The sequence below is a fragment of the Taudactylus pleione genome, unplaced genomic scaffold (genome assembly GCF_031769625.1).
Source record: "Taudactylus pleione unplaced genomic scaffold, aTauple2 ptg000231l, whole genome shotgun sequence".
Classification (NCBI taxonomy): Eukaryota; Metazoa; Chordata; class Amphibia; order Anura; family Myobatrachidae; genus Taudactylus; species Taudactylus pleione.
The window spans coordinates 3,605,083-3,626,557 of NW_028284633.1; the positions used below are offsets into that span (position 1 = coordinate 3,605,083).

The following is a 21,475-nucleotide window of genomic DNA, read 5'->3' on the forward strand; positions in this document are numbered from 1 at the left end:
CCCTGAGGACCTGCCGGTACCAGATCCCAGGATATAAAGAGGGTGCTCCCTACAGTCATTACATAGCGTCTGTGCATGCACCACCATCATGCCGGTCACTTATGGCATTCATACTGTACATGTTACTGTTATAAAGTACACAGTATAGAGTATAGTATGAGTACTGTAACATGTACACATGTATAAAGGTGACGTGATGTCATTTCCATAACATACATACATTTCCGGTTTAGTAGAACTTTTAATTTAATTAATTTTAAATGTATTCAGTAAGACAATAACTCTTAATGATCTCATCGTACAGGTCACCAAGTGTCTGATTGCAATAATGCCGTCAAATTGCACGAAACACATGGCATGGGCAGGATTTACACGTGTAGCCAACTGCCAACAATACACGGCATGGCCAGGATTTACACGTGTAGCCACTGCCAACAACCCCTGTACATCTCTATACCATGTACAGTACACTGGTGACTACAACCCCTGTACATCTCTACACCATGTACAGTGCCCTGGTAACTACAACCCCTGTACATCTCTATACCATGTACAGTACCCTGGTAACTACAACCCCTGTACATCTCTATACCATGTACAGTACACTGGTGACTACAACCCCTGTACATCTCTATGCCATGTACAGTACACTGGTGACTACAACCCCTGTACATCTCTATACCATGTACAGTACACTGGTGACTACAACCCCTGTACATCTATACCATGTACAGTACACTGGTGACTACAACCCCTGTACATCTCTATACCATGTACAGTACACTGGTGACTACAGCCCCTGTACATCTATACCATGTACAGTACCCTGGTGACTACAACCCTTGTACATCTCTATACGATGTACAGTACCCTGGTGACTACAACCCTTGTACATCTCTATACCATGTACAATACACTGGTGACTACAACCCCTGTACATCTCTATACCATGTACAGTACACTGGTGACTACAGCCCCTGTACATCTATACCATGTACAGTACCCTGGTGACTACAACCCTTGTACATCTCTATACCATGTACAGTACCCTGGTGACTACAACCCTTGTACATCTCTATACCATGTACAGTACCCTGATGACTACAACCCTTGTACATCTCTATACCATGTACAGTACCCTGGTGACTACAAACCTTGTACATCTCTATACCATGTACAGTACACTGGTGACTACAACCCCTTTACATCTCTATACCATGTACAGTACACTGGTGACTACAACCCCTGTACATCTCTATACCATGTACAGTGCCCTGGTGACTACAACCCCTGTACATCTCTACACCATGTACAGTACACTGGTGACTACAACCCCTGTACATCTCTACACCATGTACAGTGCCCTGGTAACTACAACCCCTGTACATCTCTACACCATGTACAGTGCCCTGGTAACTACAACCCCTGTACATCTCTATACCATGTACAGTACCTTGGTAACTACAACCCCTGTACATCTCTATACCATGTACAGTACACTGGTGACTACAACCCCTGTACATCTCTATGCCATGTACAGTACACTGGTGACTACAACCCCTGTACATCTATACCATGTACAGTGCCCTGGTAACTACAACCCCTGTACATCTCTATACCATGTACAGTACCCTGGTAACTGCAACCCCTGTACATCTCTATACCATGTACAGTACACTGGTGACTACAACCCCTGTACATCTCTATACCATGTACAGTACACTGGTGACTACAACCCCTGTACAGTACACTGGTGACTACAACCCCTGTACATCTCTATACCATGTACAGTACACTGGTGACTACAGCCCCTGTACATCTATACCATGTACAGTACCCTGGTGACTACAACCCCTGTACATCTCTATACCATGTACAGTACACTGGTGACTACAACCCCTGTACATCTCTATACCATGTACAGTACACTGGTGACTACAACCCCTGTACATCTCTATACCATGTACAGTACACTGGTGACTACAACCCCTGTACATCTCTATGTCATGTACAGTACACTGGTGACTACAACCCCTGTACATCTATACCATGTACAGTGCCCTGGTGACTACAACCCTTGTACATCTCTATACCATGTACAGTACCTTGGTAACTACAACCCCTTTACATCTCTATACCATGTACAGTACACTGGTGACTACAACCCCTGTACATCTCTATACCATGTACAGTGCCCTGGTGACTACAACCCCTGTACATCTCTATACCATGTACAGTACACTGGTGACTACAACCCCTTTACATCTCTATACCATGTACAGTACACTGGTGACTACAACCCCTTTACATCTCTATACCATGTACAGTACACTGGTGACTACAACCCCTGTACATCTCTATGTCATGTACAGTACACTGGTGACTACAACCCCTGTACATCTATACCATGTACAGTGCCCTGGTGACTACAACCCTTGTACATCTCTATACCATGTACAGTACACTGGTGACTACAACCCCTGTACATCTCTATACCATGTACAGTGCCCTGGTGACTACAACCCCTGTACATCTCTACACCATGTACAGTACACTGGTGACTACAACCCCTGTACATCTCTACACCATGTACAGTGCCCTGGTAACTACAACCCCTGTACATCTCTACACCATGTACAGTGCCCTGGTAACTACAACCCCTGTACATCTCTATACCATGTACAGTACCTTGGTAACTACAACCCCTGTACATCTCTATACCATGTACAGTACACTGGTGACTACAACCCCTGTACATCTCTATGCCATGTACAGTACACTGGTGACTACAACCCCTGTACATCTATACCATGTACAGTGCCCTGGTAACTACAACCCCTGTACATCTCTATACCATGTACAGTACCCTGGTAACTGCAACCCCTGTACATCTCTATACCATGTACAGTACACTGGTGACTACAACCCCTGTACATCTCTATATCATGTACAGTACACTGGTGACTACAACCCCTGTACAGTACACTGGTGACTACAACCCCTGTACATCTCTATACCATGTACAGTACACTGGTGACTACAGCCCCTGTACATCTATACCATGTACAGTACCCTGGTGACTACAACCCCTGTACATCTCTATACCATGTACAGTACCCTGGTGACTACAACCCTTGTACATCTCTATACCATGTACAGTACACTGGTGACTACAACCCCTTTACATCTCTATACCATGTACAGTACACTGGTGACTACAACCCCTGTACATCTCTATACCATGTACAGTGCCCTGGTGACTACAACCCCTGTACATCTCTATACCATGTACAGTACACTGGTGACTACAACCCCTTTACATCTCTATACCATGTACAGTACACTGGTGACTACAACCCCTTTACATCTCTATACCATGTACAGTACACTGGTGACTACAACCCCTGTACATCGCTATACCATGTACAGTACACTGGTGAATAAAAGTTTCTACAGCTATGATTTCAGTGAGTGCTGGTTCTACCTTTTCTTTCGGGATTAGGAGAGTGCATTTATTAATTTTTTAGGAACCCTGCACCACGCTATTGTTTAACAAGACTGACTGCTATCTCACACCCCACTATGTGTGTATGTATGTATGTATGTATGATAGATATATACACATACACACACACACAGCGCATCTGGAAAGTATTAACAATGCTTCACTTTTTCCACATTTTGTTATGTTACAGCCTTATTCCAAAATGGAATAAATTCATTTTTGTCCTCAAAATTCTACACACAATACCCCATAATGACAACGTGTAAAACGTTTGAGATTTTTGCAAATTTAATTAAAAAAAACAAAAAAACACAACACACTAAGAAATCATATGTACATAAGTATTCACGACCTTTGTCATGAAGCTCAAAATTGAGCTCAGGTGCATCCTGTTTCCACTGATCATCCTTGAGATGTTCCTACAGCTTAATTGTAGCCCACCTGTGGTAAATTCAGTTGCTTGGACATGATTTTGAAAGGCATACACCTGTCTATATAAGGTCTCAGAGCACAAACAGAGCATGAAGTTCAAGGAATTGTCTGTAAACCTCCGAGACAGGATTGGCTCGAGGCACAAATCTGGGGAAGGGTACAGAAAAATATCTGCTGCTTTGAAGGTCCCAATGGCCTCCATCATCCATAAATGGAAGAAGTTCCGAACCACTAGGAGTCTTCCTAGAGTTGTCCGGCTGTCTAAACTGAGTGATCAGGGGAGAAGGGCCCTAGTCAGGGAGGTGACCAAGAACTCAATAGTCACTCTGTCAGAGCTACAGCATTCCTCTGTGGAGAGAGGAGAACCTTCCAGAAGGACAACCATCTCTGCAGCAATCAGGCCTGTATATTAGTGGCCAGACGGAAGCCACTCCTAGTAAAAAGCACATGGCAGCCCGCATGGAGTTTGCCAAAATGCACCTGAAGGACTCTCAGACCAAGAGAAACAAAAGATTGAACTCTTTGGCGTGAATGCCAGGCGTTATGTTTGGAGGAAACCAGGCACCACTCATCACCAGGCAAATACCATCCCTACAGTGAAGCATGGTGGTGGCAGCATCATGCTGTGGGGATGTTTTTCAGCGGCAGGAACTGGGAGACTAGTCAGGATAGAGGGAAAGATGAATGCAGCAATGTACAGAGACATCCTGGATGAAAACCTGCTCCAGAGCGCTCTTCACCTCAGAATGGGGCGACGGTTCATCTTTCAGCAGGACAATGACCCTAAGCACACAGCCAAGATATCAAAGGAGTGGCTTCAGGACAACTCTGTGAATGTCCTTGAGTGGCCCAGCCAGAGCCCAGACTTGAATCCGATTGAACATCTCTGGAGAGATCTGAAAATGTCTGTGCACCGACGCTTCCCATCCAACCTGATGGAGCTTCAGAGGTGCTGCAAAGAGGAATGGGCGAAACTGCCCAAAGATAGGTGTGCCAAGCTTGTGGCATCATATTCAAAAAGACTTGAGGCTGTAATTGCTGCCAAAGGTGCATCAACAAAGTATTGAGCAAAGGCTGTGACTACTTATGTACATGTGATTTCTTAGGGGTTTTTATTTTATAAATTTGCAAAAAAAAATTTTTCACGTTGTCATTATGGGGTATTGTGTGTAGAATTTTGAGGACAAAAATAAATTTATTCCATTTTGGAATAAGGTTGTAACGTAACAAACTGTGGAAAAAGTGAAGCGTTGTGAATACTTTCCAGATGATATAGATAGATAGAGATATATATATATTTTACACACACACTTTGTAATAATAATAATAATAATAATAAACATCTGATACAGCCAATGTTTTTTGAAAAAAATTATAGTAATTATAGTTACAAAATAAAGACGTAACGGATATAATAATTACTCATCTCTGAGACTGGTAGAGGAAGGCTCCTACAATTATAGCTCAATTAACCCAATTGTTGTAGACAAATTCTGTGAGATCCTAAATAGTCGTCTGAAGGTCAAATGCCCCCAGCTCTACCCAGCCATGAGCCCGGAGTACCGAGGAGACCGTCACTGTCACCTTCTGGCCGCTATCAGCAGTGACGAAACAGGGCTGCTCTGTGCCAAGGCCGCATCCAGACACACGGAGGCCTGCTACTGAGCTGAAAGACGCCTGTAGACACGGTCACCTTCCCGCTGCAGTTACGTCCCATGCCCAATTATGCGCAATCATTATGTCATTCGTATTAGATCATCACCAGTGGCATCGTCACGCCAGTGCCGGCTTACAGGGGTCGCTACAAGCAGAACACGTCCTTGCCACAAGCCCAGATTTGTGGACAGTCACTTAAACCAGAGGACTACGGCAGCCCCCTGCATGCATTTACCAGCTCTAAAAGGAGGGGGGATATATTACTCATTTATTATTTACATTGTGCAATATTTGCACCATGGTCTCAATGTGTGCTGGACATTTTCCTTACCTGTGATATTGACGAAATGCTGTTGGGTTTGGGACCCCTCTGTACAGCAAACCTGCACATTATCTGCAAGGAAATTTACTGTCTTATTCATGATCTATAGCTGTACGGACACCAGAGGCACCACCATAGATCACTACAGTGCGAGGGAAAGACGGTCTACGCTCACCAGCACCGAGAGCCGCAGTGAGGAATGGCTCCTGGCTGCAGGTACTGAGGAGGTTACCTGGGAAGTGCTGCACAGAGGGGAACCTTCTTGGGAAACTGCTATCTGCAAGTTTATAACCACTGTTAGGAACGTTACACCATCAGCTGTACAAACTATAGGTTACACACTATTCATCCGTCAGCAATCTACACAATAATCCCATCAGTGGCCGGAGAATGCTGGGGGTTGTGATCCAACAACAGCAGAATGGTCGCAGGTGTCCTAAGCCCCCACCTCATCTACTGACATGAGGGGAATTTTCTGACTTCCAACATAGCAAGATGCCGGAGCTTCACCAAACGGACCCCCCCCCCCCCCCAAGTGAGACAGGTGCTACTTACAGCGTCGCTATCTTTGGCGTTTATAGCGAAACAGGAGAAAGCCGATGGAACAGAGGTACCCAAGCAATAAAGACAACCTAATATTATCCTGCTACTTGCTATACAACGTGCCAAGGACAGGCCCAATAAGACACAAAGTATCAGATGTTATTACCCTCCGGCTCGCTACTGGATGGTTCCAGGGGGGGAAACTCTCCTACTCTCCCCAAGAACGCCCGGATGCCGGGGGCCGAGGTGATTTCCTGAGGTCCCGCATCTTCTGCTGCTTTAAACGGGTTCACTTTGGGCTTGGGGGGCACCACCGGAGCAAATTTTTTGGGCTGGTTGTAAAAAGATGGAGTGGATATGTTGATAGTGAAAGAGGAGGTCATCCGGGTGGCCGGAGTCGCTGGGTCCATCTTGGGGTCTTTAAAAAAAAATAAAACGGAAAAAAAAAAAAAGGTAAATATGTTAATTGAAAATATGAAAACTATAATATATATTACAGACACATAAAATCACCAGCACGTCCGGGTAAGTCATCAGATGTGACTGTTTATTACACACAGGATACAACACAACAGGATTTGCACAATGGCCTCCCTGAGTACAGCCGCTAGTGACAGGCGCGCTGCAGCGGAGCAAACTACAGGGGCATTAGAAGGGTTAAAATACGGAGCAGTTAAGTGTAATTTAACTCTCACTATGATGAAATGCTGCAGAACAGCTCCCTGCCGGCTCAAGGTTGAACGCCATCCTCCGCCCGTCTCTCCCTGCGTCTGTCTCTCTTTGTTTCCATGGAAATACTCCCGAGGGTTCCTGCCCAGCTCAGCATTTACACCATGGCAGCCTCCTATCACGGGCTGATGGTGGGGGGCTGGAGAGAGGAGAGAGCTCTGGCCCTGGCCCTGCAGTGGTTGTAGTAGCAGCACAGCAAACGTCCCCTAACACAGGCTGCTAGGACAAGGCTAAAGGCCCCGAATGCAGGGACGTTTCTGCGGCCTCACACGGAGCACGTTCTAAGTAGATTTTATTAGGAGGATCTCTGCGGCCTTAAAATAAATTGTTTCAGATGAGTAATACAACTTCCATCATGAGGTGCTGAAAAACAAAGGCACTGTGAATGGGAGAGGTAGGCGCCGAGTCAGCTGTGAATGGGAGAGGTAGGCGCCGAGTCAGCTGTGAATGGGAGAGGTAGGCGCCGAGTCAGCTGTGAATGGGAGAGGTAGGCGCCGAGTCAGCTGTGAATGGGAGAGGTAGGCGCCGAGTCAGCTGTGAATGGGAGAGGTAGGTGTCGTGGAGGTAGGTTGTTGTGAGTAAAGGGAGGTAGGTTAGATATGATATGCAGCACTTTAATGTGTGCGCTCAGGTATAGCACTGCATAGGTGCTCTTACACATTGAGTGCACTGACAGCACTGAGCAGGGGGACATGTAGGAGGAGGATGCACTGACAACTGAGCAGGGGGTCATGTAGGACGAGGATGCACTGACAGCACTGAGCAGGGGGTCATGTAGGATGATGATGCACTGACAGCACTGAGCAGGGGGTCATGTAGGATGATGATGCACTGACAGCACTGAGCAGGGGGTCATGTAGAAGGAGAATACACTGACAGCACTGAGCAGGGGGTCATGTAGGAGGAGGATGCACTGACAGCACTGAGCAGGGGGTCATGTAGGAGGAGGATGCACTGACAGCACTGAGCAGGGGGACATGTAGGAGGAGGATGCACTGACAGCACTGAGCAGGTGGTCATGTAGAAAGAGGATACACTGACAGCACTGAGCAGGGGGTCATGTAGGAGGAGGATGCACTGACAGCACTGAGCAGGGGGTCATGTAGGAGGAGGATGCACTGACAGCACTGAGCAAGGGGTCATGTAGTATGAGGATGCACTGACAGCACTGCGCAAGAGGTCATGTAGGAGGAGGATGCACTGACAGCACTGAGCAGGGGGTCATGTAGGATGAGGATGCACTGACAGCACTGAGCAGGGGGTCATGTAGGATGAGGATACACTGACAGCACTGAGCAGGGGGTCATGTAGGATGAGGATACACTGACAGCACTGAGCAGGGGGTCATGTAGGACGAGGATACACTGACAGCACTGAGCAGGGGGTCATGCAGGACGAGGATGCACTGACAGCACTGAGCAGGGGGTCATGTAGGATGATGATGCACTGACAGCACTGAGCAGGGGGTCATGTAGGATGAGCATGCACTGACAGCACTGAGCAGGGGGTCAAGTAGGATGAGGATGCACTGACAGCACTGAGCAGGAGGTCATGTAGGATGAGGATGCACTGACAGCACTGAGCAGGGGGTCATGTAGGATGAGGATACACTGACAGCACTGAGCAGGGGGTCATGTAGGATGAGGATGCACTGACAGCACTGAGCAGGGGGTCATGTAGGATGAGGATACACTGACAACTGAGCAGGAGGTAGGTGCAGTGACAGAGAATTGGCAGTAGGGGGCGCTGCAGGATAGAATTGCTCAGTAACAGTAATGTGAGAAGAGGATGCTGGATGATTAGGATGCCGATCACAGAGAGGTGTAGGAGGTGATCTGGCAGATGAATAATAAGAATATGGGATACTGTAGCATGTGGGTGCAGTGACATCTCCAGGATAATAGTATATGCTGCCATATGTAGTTACAGAGAAATAGAGACGCGTCCTCGTACATCTTTGACACAGTTGTGCCAAACAGTCCCTCTAGCACAGTTAGTCTTTTTTGCCTAAAATACGACATAATACAATGTAATAGCACCAGGAGACTGACTGATTAATTAGATGTGCGACACTCGTATACCTGTGTGCGACTGAGTGCATGAATCAGCATGCGAAGCGCCAGGATGCCGCGGCTTTTATCCCCACGCCAAGTTCCGTTTATAGACTCAGTCGCACACAGATATACAGGCATCACATTAATCAGCGCAGTCTCCTGGTGCGTCCTAGTTGCATCGCATATTCTGGGGGAAAAAAGGACGCCCAGCGCTAGAGTAGCAGCACAGGATCTGGCGACTCTCACCAGCCATGTTGCGCCACGTGGCGTTAGGAGGATAGATGTATGAGGACACAGCCAGCTGTAGAAGTGAGAACGGGGGTTACTGTAGATGAGGGAGCAGAAACATAGAAGTAAGAATAAATACACACACAGTGAGATTAGAAGCTGCTGCAGGATGTGGGTGCAGGACTTTACAGTGACTATAGGGGGAGCTGAAGGATGTGAGAGCACAATCATACAGCAAGAAATGTGGGCGCAGTGACACGCCGCACAGCGAGATTAGAGAGGGAGCAGTGACACGCCGCACAGCGAGATTAGAGAGGGAGCAGTGACACGCCGCACAGCGAGATTAGAGAGGGAGCAGTGACACGCCGCACAGCGAGATTAGAGAGGGAGCAGTGACACGCCGCACAGCGAGATTAGAGAGGGAGCAGTGACACGCCGCACAGTGAGATTAGAGAGGGAGCAGTGACATACCGTACAGTGAGATTAGAGGAAGCAGTGACGTACTGTACAGTGAGATCAGAGGAAGCAGTGACGTACTGTACAGTGAGATTAGAGGGTTCTGCAAGATTTAGATGTATTCAAATTCAGTGGCTGATGCAGTTATATGCAAGTCGGCCTTAATGGCTCCCGCGTTACATATATTAACCACGCGCAGAGTTGTACTCGGACCACCCATAAATCGCACACTTTGTTTGATAGCAGTCACCTCCCTCAGGGCGCACGTACACCAGTCTACACTTGGTTCTAATAATACATCTGGAAACAGGAGTATTTATGCTTCCAACCAACTTGCATAGCCGGAAATTCCATCAACACACATTCTATGTACCTGACCTACGCGGGATCCCCCCTCACAGTCCAGTTATGCCCTTTCTGTCACCAGTGGAGATGCGACAGAAATATGTACACCTATGCGCAGCTTGTACCTTCGTACTATTGCTTCTGGGGGCATGCGTACTGCGAGTACACGCAGTGCGTAGAGGCAGCTCCATAGACCGCTGGTACTGTAGGAGAATGCACAGGTGGGTTACAGCCATGGCCAAAAGTTATGAGAATGACACAAGTATTGGTTTTCACAAAGTTTGCTGCTTCAGTGTTTTTAGACCTTTTTGTGAGATGTTACTATGGTATACTGAGGTAACATTACAAGCATTTCATAAGTGTCAAAGGCTTTTATTGACAATTACATTAAGGGCTCGATCCAATTAGGTGCGATGTCCCGTGGCAACGGCGTTAAAACGCTGGCAACGGCCCGGAACATCGCACCCTTCGCAGCCCGACTCGCCACTGAATTCGCCTGAATTTGCTTGCTGCCCTATGGGGTAGCGAGCACTTTCTGGCGAATCCGGGAGGCCGTCAAGCACAACCACTGTCGCGATGACTCGTACACGTGAGTACATCGCACCTAATTGGATCAAGCCCTAAGTTTATGCAAGATTCAATATTTGCAGTGTTGACCCTTCTTTTTCAAGACCTCTGCAATTCACCCTGGCATGCTGTCAATCAACTTCTGGGCCACATACTGACTGATGGCCTTACCTAATCAATGCTTGGAGTTTGTCAAAATTTGTGGGTATTTGTTTGTCCACCTGCCTCTTGAGGATTGACTACAAGTTCTCAATGGGAATAAGGTCTGGGGAGTTTCCTGGCCATGGGCTCAAAATTTCGATGTTTTGTTCCCCGAGCCACTTAGTTATCACTTTTGCCTTCTGGCAAGGTGCTCCATCATGCTGGAGAAGGCATTGTTCCTCACCAAACTGTTCTTGGATGGTTGGGAGAAGGTTTTGGTACCATTCTTTATTCATGGCTGTGTTCTTGCAAAATTGTGAGTGATCCCACGCCCTTGGCTGAGAAGCAACAACACACATGAATGGTCTCAGGATGCTTTACTGTTGGCATGACACAGGACTGATGGTAGCGCTCTCCTTCTCCGGACAAGCGTTTTTCCAGATGCTCCAAACAATCTGAAAGAGGATTCATCAGAGAAAATGACTTTACCCCAGTCCTCTGCAGTCCAATCCCTGTACCTTTTGCAGAATATCAGTCTGTACCTGCTGTTTTTCGTGGAGAGAAGTGGCTTCTTTGCTGCCCTTCTTGACACCAGACCATCCTCCAAAAGCCTTTGTACTGTGTCATGCCAACAGTAAAGCATCCTGAGACCATTCATGTGTGTTGTTGCTTCTCAGCCAAGGGAGTGGAATTACTCACAATTTTGCCTAAGAACACAGCCATGAATAAAGAATGGTACCAAAACCTCCTCCAAGAGCAACTTCTATCAACCATCCAAGAACAGTTTGGTGAGGAACAATGCCTTCTCCAGCATGATGGAGCACCTTGCCATAAGGCAAAAGTGATAAGTGGCTCGGGGAACAAAACATCAACATTTTGAGCCCATGGCCAGGAAACTCCCCAGACCTTAATCCAATAGAGAATGTGTGGTCAGTCCTCACGAGGTGGGAGGACAAACATAAACCCACAGATTCTGACAAACTCCAAGCATTGATTAGGCAAGAATGGGCGGCCATCAGTCAATATGTGGCCCAGAAGGTGAGTGACAGCATGCCAGGGCGAATTGCAGAGGTCTTGAAAAAGAAGGGTAAACACTGCAAATATTGTCTCTTTGCATAAACTTAATGTAATTGTGAATAAAAGCCTTTGACACTTATGAAATGCTGTAATGTTACCTCAGTATACCATAGTAACATCTGACACTTATGTAATGCTGTAATGTTACCTCAGTATACCATAGTAACATCTGACACTTATGTAATACTGTAATGTTACTTCAGTATACCATTGTAACATCTGACACAAAGGTCTAAAAACACTGAAGCAGCAAACTTTGTGACTTGTGTCATTCTCACAACTTTTGGCCATGGCTGTATAAACCTTTGGGAAGCAATAATATAGCGCAGCCTGGATATGTTAGAGCAGGAATGTATCTGAGCAGACGTGCTGGAGCTGGGCAGAGTGTAGCCCCCCACAGACGTGCTGGACCTGAGCAGGGTGCAGCCTCCCCCACAGACGTGCTGGAGCTGGGCAGAGAGTGCAGCCCCCACAGACGTGCTGGAGCTGGGCAGAGAGTGCAGCCCCCCCAGACGTGCTGGAGCTGGGCAGAGAGTGCAGCCCCCCCAGACGTGCTGGAGCTGGGCAGAGAGTGCAGCCCCCCACAGATGTGCTGGAGCTGGGCAGGGTGCAGCCCCCCCACAGACGTGCTGGAGTTGGGCAGGGTGCAGCCCCCCCACAGACGTGCTGGAGCTGGGCAGAGTGCAGCCCCCCACACAGACGTGCTGGAGCTGGGCAGAGTGCAGCCCCCCACACAGACGTGCTGGAGCTGGGCAGAGTGCAGCCCCCCACACAGACGTGCTGGAGCTGGGCAGAGTGCAGCCCCCCACACAGACGTGCTGGAGCTGGGCAGAGTGCAGCCCCCCACACAGACGTGCTGGAGCTGGGCAGAGTGCAGCCCCCCACACAGACGTGCTGGAGCTGGGCAGAGTGCAGCCCCCCCACACAGACGTGCTGGAGCTGGGCAGAGTGCAGCCCCCCCACACAGACGTGCTGGAGCTGGGCAGACTGCAGCCCCCCACACAGACGTGCTGGAGCTGGGCAGAGTGCAGCCCCCCACACAGACATGCTGGAGCTGGGCAGAGTGCAGCCCCCCACACAGACGTGCTGGAGCTGGGCAGAGTGCAGCCCCCCACACAGACGTGCTGGAGCTAGGCAGAGTGCAGCCCCCCACACAGACGTGCTGGAGCTGGGCAGAGTGCAGCCCCCCACACAGACGTGCTGGAGCTGGGCAGAGTGCAGCCCCCCCACACAGACGTGCTGGAGCTGGGCAGAGTGCAGCCCCCCCACACAGACGTGCTGGAGCTGGGCAGACTGCAGCCCCCCACACAGACGTGCTGGAGCTGGGCAGAGTGCAGCCCCCCACACAGACATGCTGGAGCTGGGCAGAGTGCAGCCCCCCACACAGACGTGCTGGAGCTGGGCAGAGTGCAGCCCCCCACACAGACGTGCTGGAGCTGGGCAGAGTGCAGCCCCCCACACAGACATGCTGGAGCTGGGCAGAGTGCAGCCCCCCACACAGACGTGCTGGAGCTGGGCAGAGTGCAGCCCCCCACACAGACATGCTGGAGCTGGGCAGAGTGCAGCAATACCCTGTACAGCTGTGAGTGATGAGAGGACAGAAAGTTTGTGGCCTGCAGGTCAGGATGAGGTAACCAGCAGGGCCTGGGCCGCAGGGCAGGAATGAGGTAACTGTGGGGGAGGTCTCCTTGTTCTCTCAGGATGTGGAAGGAGAAGAGGTGAGTGAGCAATGTCTTAGGATTGCAGGGGGGGGGGAGGAGGAGTAAGGCTGACCCCCTCCCCTTCCCCAGCTGGGAGTCATTAACTAACATTACAGGACTGAGCTGGGGGTAACAGAGACATCCACACATAACATGGAGGAAAGAGACAGTCCCCCACAATATGCATATATACAATAGACAGCCATCTGCAATATGCAACAGGGGACAGCAAAGACACACAGTGCAGTGTGCATCATGGAGCAAATACAACCCCTTACCCTCCACAGCAATCACTGTGCATCAGCAGGAGGAATGGAAAGAGAGGAAAGAGACAGGCAGTCATGTGTGCAGAGGGAGGAAAGAGACAGGCAGTCATGTGTGCAGAGGGAGGAAAGAGACAGGCAGTCATGTGTGCAGAGGGAGGAAAGAGACAGGCAGTCATGTGTGCAGAGGGAGGAAAGAGACAGGCAGTCATGTGTGCAGAGGGAGGAAAGAGACAGGCAGTAATGTGTGGAGAGGGAGGAAAGAGACAGCCAGTCATAAAGATCAATATACTTGCATTGTAACAAAGAGACAGCAGCAGAGCCTAACATTAGATTGCTAGAGAGAGACATGCAGGGCAACATGATAGGTGGTAAGAGATATAGCAAACAAAAGAGTGTTAGCGACATACTGCTGTCACATCTGGGCAGCAGAAGAGAGTTCCAGTGGTGGCAGAGACATCAGGATAAGACAGAGGCTACAGGAAGACAGGGGAGCTGCTGAGAAACCTGCCCTGCACTGGGGCAGGAGAGAGGGACCCCCAGCACACCCACTAACCCCAGGAGCTGCCCCTCTACCTGCTATCACTGTGCCTTCTCCTCCCAGAGACATTCACACACAGGAAACACAGAGACAGACAGTGAGTGCCTCTTACCTCTGAGTAGCAGAGACTGACTGCCAGCAGCAGAGGCTGAGAGACTGCCTGAGACAGCCCAGGGGGAGTGGAGAGGGCGAGGCTAGCAGGGAGTGTGTCACTCTATCGGTATGTGCACTGTGGTCACTCACTACTAGGTGTGGGTGCACTCTAATCTGTCTCTCTCATAGCTGTCTAACTGATCGAGTACCTGTCTGATGCTGTCTCCTAATGAATGTCAGTGCATGGCTGTTCGAAGTGTCTGTCTCTCTCCATTAGACTGTGCGGTTATCTCTCAGACTTTCCTTTCATCGATGTAGTGATCTTTGCTGTCTAATTTACTTTCCCTGTGATATGATTACATTAGACTGTCTGCTGGAGTCTGTGTGTCTCTATGCATTGTTGTCTGGGAAAGTCTATTTAATATAGAGTGTGAGCTCCTTTGTCTCTGCTGCTTATTTTGTAGCACAAGAACAAAACATTGTGTATATTATATGTGTGCAGTGATACAGTACATAGGGTCCAGCTATAAGTGCAGAGATACATGTGCCCATACAGTTCATAGGGCCCAGCTATAAGTGCAGAGATACATGTGCCCATACAGTTCATAGGGCCCAGCTATAAGTGCAGAGATACATGTGCCCATACAGTTCATAGGGCCCAGCTATAAGTGCAGAGATACATGTGCCCATACAGTACATAGGGCCCAGCTATAAGTGCAGAGATACATGTGCCCATACAGTTCATAGGACCCGGCTATAAGTGCAGAGATACATGTGCCCATACAGTACATAGGGCCCAGCTATAAGTGCAGGGATACATGTGCCCATACAGTACATAGGCCCAGCTATAAGTGCAGGGATACATGTGCCCATACAGTACATAGGGCCCAGCTATAAGTGCAGGGATACATGTGCCCATACAGTACATAGGGCCCGGCTATAAGTGCAGGGATACATGTGCCCATACAGTACATAGGGCCCAGCTATAAGTGCAGGGATACATGTGCCCATACAGTACATAGGGCCCAACTATAAGTGCAGAGATACATGTGCCCATACAGTACATAGGACCCGGCTATAAGTGCAGTAATACATGTGCCCATACAGTACATAGGGCCCAGCTATAAGTGTAGTGATACATGTGCCCATACAGTACATAGGACCCGGCTATAAGTGCAGCGATACATGTGCCCATACAGTACATAGGACCCAGCTATAAAGGAAGCGATACATGTGCCCATACAGTACATAGGGTCCAGCTATAAGTGCAGTGATACATGTGCCCATACAGTACATAGGGCCCAGCTATAAGTGCAGTGATACATGTGCCCATACAATACATAGGGCCCCGCTATAAGTGCAGGGGTACATGTGCCCATACAATACATAGGGCCCCGCTATAAGTGCAGTGATACATGTGCCCATACAGTACATAGGGCCCAGCTATAAGTGTAGTGATACATGTGCCCATACAGTACATAGGACCCGGCTATAAGTGCAGCGATACATGTGCCCATACAGTACATAGGACCCAGCTATAAAGGAAGCGATACATGTGCCCATACAGTACATAGGGCCCGGCTATAAGTGCAGCAATACATGTGCCCATACAGTACATAGGGCCCGGCTATAAGTGCAGTAATACATGTGCCCATACAGTACATAGGACCTAGCTATAAGTGCAGTGATACATGTGCCCATACAGTACATAGGGCCCGGCTATAAGTGCAGTGATACATGTGCCCATACAGTACATAGGACCTAGCTATAAGTGCAGCGATACATGTGCCCATACAGTACATAGGACCCAGCCATAAGTGTAGTGATACATGTGCCCATACAGTACATAGGGACCAGCTATAAGTGCAGCGATACATGTGCCCATACAGTACATAGGGCCCAGCTATAAGTGCAGCGATACATGTGCCCTTACAGTACATAGGACCTAGCTATAAGTGCAGCGATACATGTGCCCATACAGTACATAGGGACCGGCTATAAGTGCAGCGATACATGTGCCCATACAGTACATAGGACCCAGCCATAAGTGTAGTGATACATGTGCCCATACAGTACATAGGGCCCAGCTATAAGTGCAGCGATACATGTGCCCATACAGTACATAGGGCCCAGCTATAAGTGCAGCGATACATGTGCCCATACAGTACATAGGGCCCAGCTATAAGTGCAGTGATACATGTGCCCATACAGTACATAGGGCCCGGCTATAAGTGCAGTGATACATGTGCCCATACAGTACATAGGACCTAGCTATAAGTGCAGCGATACATGTGCCCATACAGTACATAGGACCCAGCCATAAGTGTAGTGATACATGTGCCCATACAGTACATAGGGCCCAGCTATAAGTGCAGCGATACATGTGCCCTTACAGTACATAGGACCTAGCTATAAGTGCAGCGATACATGTGCCCATACAGTACATAGGGACCGGCTATAAGTGCAGCGATACATGTGCCCATACAGTACATAGGACCCAGCTATAAGTGCAGTGATACATGTGCCCATACAGTACATAGGGCCCAGCTATAAGTGCAGCGATACATGTGCCCATACAGTACATAGGGCCCAGCTATAAGTGCAGCGATACATGTGCCCATACAGTACATAGGGCCCAGCTATAAGTGCAGCGATACATGTGCCCATACAGTACATAGGAACCGGCTATAAGTGCAGCGATACATGTGCCCATACAGTACATAGGAACCGGCTATAAGTGCAGCGATACATGTGCCCATACAGTACATAGGGTCCAGCTATAAGTGCAGGGATACATGTGCCCATACAGTACATAGGGCCCAGCTATAAGTGCAGGGATACAGGTGCCCATACAGTACATAGGACCCAGCTATAAGTGCAGTGATACAGGTGCCCATACAGTACATAGGGTCCAGCTATAAGTGCAGTGATACAGGTGCCCATACAGTACATAGGGTCCAGCTATAAGTGCAGTGATACATGTGCCCATACAGTACATAGGGACCAGCTATAAGTGCAGGGATACATGTGCCCATACAGTACATAGGGCCCAGCTATAAGTGCAGCGATACATGTGCCCATACAGTACATAGGGCCCAGCTATAAGTGCAGTGATACATGTGCCCATACAGTACATAGGGCCCAGCTATAAGTGCAGTGATACATGTGCCCATACAGTACATAGGGCCCAGCTATAAGTGCAGGGATACATGTGCCCATACAGTACATAGGGCCCAGCTATAAGTGCAGAGATACATGTGCCCATACAGTACATAGGGCCCAGCTATAAGTGCTGGGATACATGTGCCCATACAGTACATAGGGCCCAGCTATAAGTGCAGAGATACATGTGCCCATACAGTACATAGGACCCGGCTATAAGTGCAGTAATACATGTGCCCATACAGTACATAGGGCCCAGCTATAAGTGTAGTGATACATGTGCCCATACAGTACATAGGACCCGGCTATAAGTGCAGCGATACATGTGCCCATACAGTACATAGGACCCAGCTATAAAGGAAGCGATACATGTGCCCATACAGTACATAGGGCCCGGCTATAAGTGCAGCAATACATGTGCCCATACAGTACATAGGGCCCGGCTATAAGTGCAGTAATACATGTGCCCATACAGTACATAGGACCTAGCTATAAGTGCAGTGATACATGTGCCCATACAGTACATAGGGCCCGGCTATAAGTGCAGTGATACATGTGCCCATACAGTACATAGGACCTAGCTATAAGTGCAGCGATACATGTGCCCATACAGTACATAGGACCCAGCCATAAGTGTAGTGATACATGTGCCCATACAGTACATAGGGACCAGCTATAAGTGCAGCGATACATGTGCCCATACAGTACATAGGGCCCAGCTATAAGTGCAGCGATACATGTGCCCTTACAGTACATAGGACCTAGCTATAAGTGCAGCGATACATGTGCCCATACAGTACATAGGGACCGGCTATAAGTGCAGCGATACATGTGCCCATACAGTACATAGGGTCCAGCCATAAGTGTAGTGATACATGTGCCCATACAGTACATAGGGCCCAGCTATAAGTGCAGCGATACATGTGCCCATACAGTACATAGGGCCCAGCTATAAGTGCAGTGATACATGTGCCCATACAGTACATAGGGCCCGGCTATAAGTGCAGTGATACATGTGCCCATACAGTACATAGGGCCCAGCTATAAGTGCAGAGATACATGTGCCCATACAGTACATAGGACCCGGCTATAAGTGCAGTAATACATGTGCCCATACAGTACATAGGGCCCAGCTATAAGTGCAGTGATACATGTGCCCATACAGTACATAGGGCCCAGCTATAAGTGCAGTGATACATGTGACCATACAGTACATAGGACCTAGCTATAAATGCAGCGATACATGTGACCATACAGTACATAGGGTCCGGCTATAAGTGCAGTGATACATGTGCCCATACAGTACATAGGGTCCGGCTATAAGTGCAGTGATACATGTGACCATACAGTACATAGGACCTAGCTATAAATGCAGCGATACATGTGACCATACAGTACATAGGACCCGGCTATAAGTGTAGTAATACATGTGCCCATACAGTACATAGGACCCGGCTATAAGTGCAGCGATACATGTGCCCATACAGTACATAGGACCCAGCTATAAAGGAAGCGATACATGTGCCCATACAGTACATAGGGCCCGGCTATAAGTGCAGTGATACATGTGCCCATACAGTACATAGGGCCCGGCTATAAGTGCAGTGATACATGTGCCCATACAGTACATAGGACCTAGCTATAAGTGCAGCGATACATGTGCCCATACAGTACATAGGACCCAGCCATAAGTGTAGTGATACATGTGCCCATACAGTACATAGGGACCAGCTATAAGTGCAGCGATACATGTGCCCATACAGTACATAGGGCCCAGCTATAAGTGCAGCGATACATGTGCCCTTACAGTACATAGGACCAGCCATAAGTGTAGTGATACATGTGCCCATACAGTACATAGGGCCCAGCTATAAGTGCAGCGATACATGTGCCCATACAGTACATAGGGCCCAGCTGTAAGTGCATCGATACATGTGCCCATACAGTACATAGGGCCCAGCTATAAGTGCAGTGATACATGTGCCCATACAGTACATAGGGCCCGGCTATAAGTGCAGCGATACATGTGCCCATACAGTACATAGGACCTAGCTATAAGTGCAGCGATACATGTGCCCATACAGTACATAGGGACCGGCTATAAGTGCAGTGATACATGTGCCCATACAGTACATAGGGCCCAGCTATAAGTGCAGAGATACATGTGCCCATACAGTACATAGGACCCGGCTATAAGTGCAGTAATACATGTGCCCATACAGTACATAGGGCCCAGCTATAAGTGCAGTGATACATGTGCCCATACAGTACATAGGGCCCAGCTATAAGTGCAGTGATACATGTGACCATACAGTACATAGGACCTAGCTATAAATGCAGCGATACATGTGACCATACAGTACATAGGGTCCGGCTATAAGTGCAGTGATACATGTGCCCATACAGTACATAGGGTCCGGCTATAAGTGCAGTGATACATGTGACCATACAGTACATAGGACCTAGCTATAAATGCAGCGATACATGTGACCATACAGTACATAGGACCCGGCTATAAGTGTAGTAATACATGTGCCCATACAGTACATAGGACCCGGCTATAAGTGCAGCGATACATGTGCCCATACAGTACATAGGACCCAGCTATAAAGGAAGCGATACATGTGCCCATACAGTACATAGGGCCCGGCTATAAGTGCAGCAATACATGTGCCCATACAGTACATAGGGCCCGGCTATAAGTGCAGTGATACATGTGCCCATACAGTACATAGGGCCCGGCTATAAGTGCAGCGATACATGTGCCCATACAGTACATAGGGCCCAGCTATAAGTGCAGCAATACATGTGCCCATACAGTACATAGGGCCCGGCTATAAGTGCAGTGATACATGTGCCCATACAGTACATAGGGCCCGGCTATAAGTGCAGCAATACATGTACCCATACAGTACATAGGGCCCGGCTATAAGTGCAGTGATACATGTGCCCATACAGTACATAGGGACCAGCTATAAGTGCAGAGATACATGTGCCCATACAGTACATAGGGCCCGGCTATAAGTGCAGTGATACATGTGCCCATACAGTACATAGGGACCGGCTATAAGTGCAGAGATACATGTGCCCATACAGTACATAGGGCCCGGCTATAAGTGCAGCGATACATGTGCCCATACAGTACATAGGGCCCGGCTATAAGTGCAGCGATACATGTGCCCATACAGTACATAGGGACCGGCTATAAGTGCAGCGATACATGTGCCCATACAGTACATAGGGCCCGGCTATAAGTGCAGCGATACATGTGCCCATACAGTACATAGGGACCAGCTATAAGTGCAGCGATACATGTGCACATACAGTACATAGGACCCAGCTATAAGTGCAGTAATACATGTGCACATACAGTACATAGGACCTAGCTATAAGTGCAGTGATACATGCGCCCATACAGTACATAGGGCCCAGCTATAAGTGCAGCGATACATGTGCTCATACAGTACATAGGGCCCAGCTATAAGTGCAGCGATACATGTGCCCATACAGTACATAGGGCCCAGCTATAAGTGCAGCGATACATGTGCCCATACAGTACATAGGGCCCAGCTATAAGTGCAGTGATACATGTGCCCATACAGTACATAGGGCCCAGCTATAAGTGCAGTGATACATGTGCCCATACAGTACATAGGCCCAG

The 21,475-nt window shown here is 48.4% G+C and overlaps 1 protein-coding gene across 5 annotated transcripts in view; it reads right to left on the reverse strand.

The window, feature by feature from the left end:
• ZYX (zyxin) overlaps positions 1-14,771 on the reverse strand; it is a 39,022-nt gene extending 24,251 nt beyond the window's left edge. The window contains exons 1-2 of one of the 5 annotated variants that reach the window (XM_088479382.1): positions 14,672-14,771; positions 6,625-6,876 (exon numbers count right to left, since the gene is read on the reverse strand). In XM_088479382.1, coding sequence (XP_088335508.1) covers positions 6,625-6,868 — 244 coding nt within the window. In that variant the 5' untranslated portion in view covers positions 6,869-6,876; positions 14,672-14,771. Of the gene's footprint in view, positions 1-6,624; positions 6,877-13,626; positions 13,748-14,033; positions 14,108-14,428; positions 14,543-14,594 lie in introns of those variants that run through there. The other 4 variants (XM_088479381.1, XM_088479385.1, XM_088479383.1 and 1 more) reach the window with 4 other exon arrangements.
• Positions 14,772-21,475: the final 6,704 nt, after the last annotated feature.